Below are 7,779 nucleotides of genomic sequence, written 5' to 3'. Positions count from 1 at the left end.
GTAACTTGCAAATCCTAGCCTCACTGATTTTTAAATGTTTTTTTGTGAAATCTTAAAACTATATGTTTGTTTTTAGATATATCATTTATATGACCCGGTAGTTGCTGCCTGCAATGATGTAGAATACAAAGAAAAGATCGTTGCAGTGGTGGGGGTGAATAGGGTGTTGGTGACCGAAAGGAAGGAGGATAAGTTGTCTTTGGTTCTACGAGCTCAAGATGATGGAGGAGGAGAGGAGGAAGGCAAAGGTGGTGATCGAGGAGAGGAAGGTGCAAGCTGAAGAAAGAAGACTTCCAATTGAGTAGCAAAGGTTTGCAATGGAGGCCGAGGAGATAGCAAACAAGAGGCACATTCAAGAGCACTGCCTTGCATTGGAGGCCCGGGAACACAAGAACAAGATACCAGTCGAAGAGCGTGCTATCATGTTCATGGACCCAAGCAAGATGGACGAGACGACCAGACGATATTGAGAAATCACTCTTGTGTAGATCTTGGCTAAGTCGTTTGGGTGGTGGCTTCGGCAATGATGGTGGTGGTGATGCTGACAATGATGACGTGGGTGGTTTACTTGTGATTGATGTTGGTTGTTGATCCACCACGTGCTTGGTGGTTTTTTGGAATGAACTTACTGAATTTGATGCCTTTTGGCTCAAACATGATTATGTTGTAGTTGTTTGTTGGATTGGATGAGGAAGGCTATTTATGTCCATAGTTGAATTATGATGTGGTGCATTTGAATTGTTCAACTGCATGTTGAAATGTGGTGCACTTGCTTGACATGTCTGTGCGAACTTTTGGAAGAATTAGCAAAGTGAACTTTTAGGGGGATTAAGTTTTAGGGATAAGGGCTAGAGGGTGGGGTGAAGTTTGGGGGATTAAAGGATTCGAGGGCTAGATATGCTCTAAGTGACAGCAAAATTCCGCCAACCTAGGATGAATGAGCTAGCATAAACAAAACATCCAGACAAGATGGACAGTGTCGGGAGAAAAACAATCTGTACCCCAGGAAACAATCTTCACTACTTCGCCACACATAATGACAGGAGAGTAACAATATCCATATAATGCTGTGAGAAAATGATTGTTGAAAGACAACACCAGATCATGTCAGCTGGCATTTCACGCACAAAGGCAATTGGCGATATATAGCATACCACCCCACCCCCCACCCCGCTATGGGGAAAATAGTACATGTCACTTGTGCGGTACATCTGAGCTCGGCATACAAAATCCCTATCTAACTCCTAAGATTAAGTTGGCAAGAATGGTACAAAACCAAGGCCTCACGGCCATACCGTGTAAAGAATATGCTACTTCGACAACATGTACAGTATGTACAAACTCAGTTCTTGCATTGGAGTGGTATATGGATAACTCCCCGGCCATTCAAAATGTTATCCTTAGTCATTGCATCACACCCCCGCTATACTGTCGTGGAGGGAAATGATGAAAATATTTGTGCAGCGATCCGTGGCATGTGCAAAGAGTCTTTGCACAGATAAATCGTTGTCAGTGGAATGAATGTCTTGGCTTTGCAATGTTAGAGTGTTCTGTTGTAAACATCAAGCATTGTTGCCTTTTCCTGTAAAGGCAGCTGAAATATGATCAGATATGGAACTAGAAAGAATGAGACTGACTGAGCATTTCACACTAAAACCTGATGATTAAAATCTTGACGGAAAGAACAGGCATTTAACCAAATCAGATTATAATAGAAAACTTTCCAATTATAGACTCAACTATGACACTAGAAAAGCAAGGATGAACCATCTTATAAGGTGGGCAAAGTCATGTAGAAAAGAATACTAAACTAAAACGTGAAACTTGCATTTAGGACATCTTGATCATGAACTTGCGAAACATGCTTGGTCACTCCAACCCTTATTATGACTACTCTGTCAAGAATTTATGTTAGAGCAAAACCATGTTTCGATATGAGGTAATGACAGTTTACCCTGGAAAACCATCACTAACTATGATGGAATAATGAGGAATAATTTTATTCAAAGGTGCACCATCAGCAAAGAGCTAAGAAAGCATACCTCATTCTGCACACCGCTTTCTGAGGGGAACCAACGCATAAGGATGCCGAGTTGCGTTACCACAGGAATTAATTTGAAAATGAGGGGAGTTGTTACCTGCAGAAAGAAACAAAATAAAGTGACTAAGTGTGCATGGAACACCTAGGCCCATCATATTGACCCAGAAAAGAAAAACTTACCAAGCTAAGAGCAGTTGTTCCCAGTAATAACAGATACATTTTCCCCTACAAAACAAATTTTGGTAAGACCTACGAATCATGCATGCATTGCAAGTATATAAACGTTTAGATGAGATTAGAATAATTCACCCCTATAAGATGATGATGTGAGGCACGGCTCAGAAGCACAAAAGCAAATTCTCCAATCTGAGCTAATGATAGACCAACCTTGGTACGAGAAGAACAGAATAAAAGAGTGAGAACATATTCGTTTAATGCACAGATACTTGTGGGGAAATACTAAGGGAGAGGTACTCACGATGAAAGCTGTTCTGATGCTGTATCCAAATGATTTTATGACAGCTGTTATGACTATACTCTTAACTATTATAACCAGTATAACAGCTGCAAGTAATATGTCAACGTGATTCCACAAGAACTTGAAATGTATGAGCATGCCAATACTTGCAAGGAAGAGTGCTGCAAATAAGTTACGGATTGCTTCCACCTTCAATTATTAAAACACAGCACTTTGTAAGATACTGCAAAAGTTCCTTTATGAACAGCAAACTGGTAGGTCCAACCAAAGTGAACGAAATTCTTAAATTGACAAGGCAATAAAAAAACAAGACCCAGTAAAGCCAAATCATGACACAGAACTACCGAACAGGATGCAGAATAGCACCTGCTCCAAAGTATGGTGAGCAAAATCTGTGGTGGATATCATAACGCCAGCAAGAAATGAGCCCAGTTCAAGACTCAGTCCAAGATAATCACTGCACTGGCAAATACAAAGACATAACATCAGTCTTTACAGAATTGGTGTTATAGGTGATAGTATGAACGCTGATGATAACAAAGAACTAGTGAGAGGGCAACAGGAACAATTATAAGGACAGTTATCCCTCATGCCAGCAACAGGATGTGATACAAGCTACCAATGCTACGAAGGCTGTTGACACCAAACATGAGAATAGCTAGTATGACAGGCGAAATTTTCATTCCTAGTGGCAAGAAATATGCTTTGGGAAAAGCCAATGCTCCTGCTAGTTTTGAGAGAGAAAAAAGCTTCGGGGAATCATGTTATACTATACTGGTGCTCAGGCAAGAACTTGAAACTAATAACATTTGTCACACTGCGCCGATAAAAGTCATGCTAAAGTCCATAACAGGGTGTGATACAAGCAATGAAGTCAAATAACCTTACCCAAGCTAGCAGCAAGCAGAAAGCAACAGCAGCCAACTGATAGAGTTCATTTGTCTGCATATTAAAAAAAACAAATTAGCAAGTGAGTTTAAACACTAAAAGAACACTATAAACTATAGAAAGTGTTTTTTCAATAATATCATGACATCACTGTGAAAGAACATATATGGTATTTAGTAAGCAAAACAGAATTCCCTTCAGTAATGTGGGCTACACACAGCGTTTTTTAAATAATCCACGGAAGTCTACACGAACATGGACCTGAGGTTTTAGACGATACAGATACAGTAGTTACACATCACTAACCAAAGAGAAACAAAGGAAGAGCATGGAGCTCCAATTTCACTAAAAATAAAGAGCACAATAACCAAGTTGGATGGATAATGTTTCCTAGCACTAAATGATAAAAATTTCCAGTCACCAATATGAAGAAACAATGCACATAACTATCAAAATCAGTGCCAGGACAGAAGAGAAACAACCCAGTTCAACTAACCTGTGATGATAACTGGATCATCAGTTTTAAGAATCGAGGGATAAATGACCAAGTCATCATATATGCAACAGTTACAAATATGGACAGTACAAGCAACCTGACACAAAAACATTCTGCATTACTCAAGGCCCTGATATAACACTAAGATAACATTTTTGGATTTCTGCAAACTAGCCATTCTGATAATGATCTTACAGTCTCCCCATTGACATCATTCCTCCAAATATGCCACTTGAACCACCCAGAACTGGAATGAGAGCAAACAGCAGGCCAACTGCACAATCCTGGAGTAAAAGGAAGATGATATCTGAATCTCAACTGAGCACAGTTATGAAACACTAGCACATAGAGCTTACTTTCCATCAAACGGGCTTCCAAGCAATTGACCCTTGAATTACATAAACCATTACTAAGGACGAAATACACCGTATTTGTTGCACCGTATTTGTTGATTATCAATGATTGGTTCAATGAGGATGACACAAATGTCTGTATATGAGAAAGATCCAATAGTACCAGTTTCAATAGTACTCCCTCCGTAAAGAAATATAAGAGCATTTAGATCGTTAAAGTAGTGATCTAAACGCTCTTATATTTCTTTATAGAGGGAGTAAGTATCTATCTCCTCTCCTTTCTAATTGAAATACTGAAATAACTAACAACTTAGAGACTTGGCGCTTGTAGTGCATACCGATTTAACAAACATAAACTCACTTAAGGCATGATAGCACAGACCAGTACGCAAATAAGAAGAGCTACTACTAGTGAAGGTTGGTTAAATTGGTCAGAGTTGAAAAGTTGCAATTGATAGTGCATGAGGACTCCTATCCTTGCAACTGAATTAAAATATCTAGTGATTATGTTGCTTCTTCATCAAAATTGCAAACAAAGATTTTAAGTTTGTAACACTTTTACCAATAGTAAACAATAAAAGAGTAAATAGATGAAAGAAGTGGATGAAGTCCAAACCTGAAGGATAAGGGTGCCAATTGTAACTTGACCATGAAGCGCATTTGTGCTACCCTTTTCCACTAAGAACTTGGAAACCTGCCATGGTTGTAGCAATTAGAAGATACACATTATTTACAGTTAACAGAGTGAAAATTTGCTATCTGTAAACAGTCATTCATATAATTAAGCCAAGCCCAACAACTCAACCACATTTCCCCTGAATCTAGGTGACCAAAGAAATTTTAAAGTGCAAAAGTCATAAATTTTGAACAATAGCCATCTTGAACGAACATAATTACCACTGCAGTAGATGACATTGACAAGAAAGTGCCAACAAATACTCCCTCAGATAATTTAGCACCGCACAACTGGAAAAATGGCATAACTTCAAATTTAGGTAAGTGTCTTTTCTCTCACAGAACAGTATTGAATAAAGGTAGCTAATACAATACCGCAGCAGTTAGGCCACACAAGAACATGAACAAAGCAATCTGAAGTACACCACCAAGCACAGCAACAGGCCCAACCACTTTCAACTGATAGAAATGAAGAACATGGTCAGACACCACATGTTTATGAATATTATATTTGAAGAAAGAGTAACATTAGAACAAAGTAATTAGCCATGACATTCTAAAGTACCTTTGGCAATGAAAATTCAAGGCCAAGAGCAAAAAGAAGAAAAACCACACCAAACTGGGCAAAGGTCTCCACCTGCAGTTGAACACAAGAAATGAGAGATGTGATATTCAAATTCAATAGCATACTTAGGAGGTTAAATGCCATTACTGTTCGAACGTAATTGCTAAATTGTTTAATGCTCCCTTCACAATATTATTTTCCTGAGGATCATTTAGGGTATTTTCGGGTTGAGTCAAAGCCAACCCCACAAGAAATTTGGCTAACGAATGTTTTGGTTAACATGTCGGTTGTCCATGTTTTCACCAATGTTAGCGAGAAAAATAACTAGAATTGTACCGTGGGGCTGGGCATGTCAAAATATTAGAAACCATCAAAAGCAAGAGCCAAAATTTTAATCATGACCAAATAATCGGCGTTGCTTTTGGTCACCATCCAAACATATACCCTTGCAACATTTTCAAGCATGAGATAAAAAGATAAAAAAAAATTTAGACAATTCTTCATTTAGACCAACCAAATAATAAATCTTGACTATCGAGTGCACATTCCCAGTGTCAATGCTAAATTTTTTGGTGAGCGTGTTTAAGAAATTACATTGCGTCAAGGTACAGAGTAAAAAAATTAGACCAAAATCCGAGAAACTTAAACTAAAGATAACGATACAAGAGCAGTCGTTAGTGATCATATTTTTTTACCTGCACCATTTCATTGATCAAGTTCAAGCCTCCAGGTCCAATAAGAGAACCAGCAAGTAGATAACCAACAATAACCTGGAAAATAACAACATAAATCAAGCCTACTGAGGTAATGCAGTGTTAACACTAAAGTATGGCAGGTCTACTCACTGGCTGCCCCAAACAAGAGAATATGATACCACCAGCAGTAGCTGAAACAATTATAACTACCAGATCTTTAATCAATCTGCAAAACCAAAATTTATTGTTATGGATTACGTGCAATCAGCAGATTACAGATTCCACATACAGGGTCAAGGTATGAAAGAGAACTGACCTTAAATCTAACTGAAGTGTTGGATACTTTGTTTTACGATTTGACATCACAAAAACATTATCCTGCACAAAGTTATAGTCAGCGATAACAAACTAATAACAGAACTAATTGGATGGCAAAATCCTTGTTAATAAGTGAATTTACACACCTCTTTGTCTATCACAGTTTCCGTGTCATCAGAATTTTCATTCTGAGAACCAAACATGTCACCTATTTGGAAAGGTCTTGAGGAACTGCACAAGAAGCACTGTTTAAGTTATGTCAATCATAGTAGGATGCTACGGATTGAACGGTTCTAACAGCTGATCCTGTTCATATTCTAGCCATACTTTGCCTGCTGTGTATCATTTTTCTTGTCGTGTGTGATAACAGCTACAGTCTCCAGAACAGCCTGAACAAACATAGAAGATAAAATTTATCATCTAGCGAACTACTTTGACAGAAAACAAATCAATAAGATAAATAAATAAATATGTATGGAATTACAAGTTCTTATTTCAGAAGGTGCACCATGAGCAGATTTCCCAAAAAAAAACGTCAAAGGAACTATTGAGAGCAAATAGATGAGGAGCTATAGTTAACTGAATAGAAAACATGCAGGGGAGAAACACCCCACTATATATCATTGGATAAACAAGCACTGGAGATACACCACACTAACATCATGGGAGACTGGGTACAGTTCCAACAGAGCTGCTTAAGTAGAACCCCAAATTTACAAAGCATGTCAATTGCATGCGCCATCAAATATGGCTTAGTATTATTTGTTTTACACCCATATAGAAACTGCTAAAGTACTTAGCAGGGACATGTACGCATAGATGCGCCTGGAGGGTTTTTTCTGTTTCATTTCCAACGGGAAATACCTCACTACCAAACAACCAATATTGGTATGTCATGTCGTTTTGGAGCACTATGAAAAGCACAGGTAATGCCTTTTAGGCAAGCCTCCACCAGTCTTGGGGGAAAGACCGAAAGAGAGTTTCGTAACAGGAAACACAACACACACGTAAGAGGGCAGTCACACCTACTTGATGATCTGAGATGCTGTTGTTGAAGCTGTTCTTGTCCGGCACTGCAAAATGAGGAGCAAAGCAATTCATCACCATAATAACGAACCAAAAAAGTGCAGTGTTAAACCCCAAATTTGCATGGCTCGTGAGAAATTGGCAGTAAGGGACATCAACATCCGACTCAAACATCTACTCTCTCACCCCCGCAGGATGATTTTCAGCAGAAAAAAAATCCCCTGGGCCAGAGCAGATCTAGAGG

The 7,779-nt window shown here is 38.7% G+C and overlaps 1 protein-coding gene across 3 annotated transcripts; it reads right to left on the bottom strand.

Moving 5' to 3' along the window:
• Positions 1–1,037: 1,037 nt before the first annotated feature.
• Positions 1,038–7,648, bottom strand: LOC119303929 (K(+) efflux antiporter 5-like). 3 transcript variants are annotated; one of them, XM_037581086.1, is made up of 19 exons: positions 7,539–7,648; positions 6,837–6,898; positions 6,656–6,740; positions 6,508–6,569; positions 6,342–6,417; positions 6,192–6,266; positions 5,497–5,568; positions 5,307–5,390; positions 5,154–5,222; positions 4,873–4,950; positions 4,099–4,187; positions 3,904–4,000; positions 3,408–3,461; positions 2,886–2,981; positions 2,520–2,708; positions 2,351–2,428; positions 2,222–2,266; positions 2,043–2,138; positions 1,038–1,594 (listed from the first exon to the last, which is right to left on the bottom strand). In XM_037581086.1, the coding sequence occupies exons 1-19, from the start codon at positions 7,614–7,616 to the stop codon at positions 1,541–1,543; spliced, it is 1,539 nt and encodes a 512-aa protein (XP_037436983.1). In that variant the 5' UTR covers positions 7,617–7,648; the 3' UTR covers positions 1,038–1,540. The 3 variants fall into 3 exon arrangements, with proteins under 3 accessions (XP_037436983.1, XP_037436984.1, XP_037436985.1); XM_037581087.1 differs by having other exon boundaries at positions 1,038–1,582; positions 7,539–7,647; XM_037581088.1 differs by having other exon boundaries at positions 7,535–7,556.
• Positions 7,649–7,779: the final 131 nt, after the last annotated feature.

This window comes from Triticum dicoccoides, chromosome 5A, assembly GCF_002162155.2.
Source record: "Triticum dicoccoides isolate Atlit2015 ecotype Zavitan chromosome 5A, WEW_v2.0, whole genome shotgun sequence".
NCBI classification, from domain to species: domain Eukaryota; kingdom Viridiplantae; phylum Streptophyta; class Magnoliopsida; order Poales; family Poaceae; genus Triticum; species Triticum dicoccoides.
Note: the sequence above shows the minus strand (reverse complement) of the source record. Positions and strands in the feature narration are given on the sequence as shown.

Coding starts and splice junctions, on each gene's coding strand:
- LOC119303929 (XM_037581086.1), bottom strand. CDS start 7,616: ATGGTGATGAATTGCTTTGCTCCTCATTTTGCAGTGCCGGACAAGAAC. Junction 5,391..5,496: donor TTGAATTTTCATTGCCAAAG/GTACTTTAGAAT, acceptor CATTTCTATCAG/TTGAAAGTGGTTGGGCCTGT. Junction 1,595..2,042: donor AAAGCGGTGTGCAGAATGAG/GTATGCTTTCTT, acceptor ATCATATTTCAG/CTGCCTTTACAGGAAAAGGC.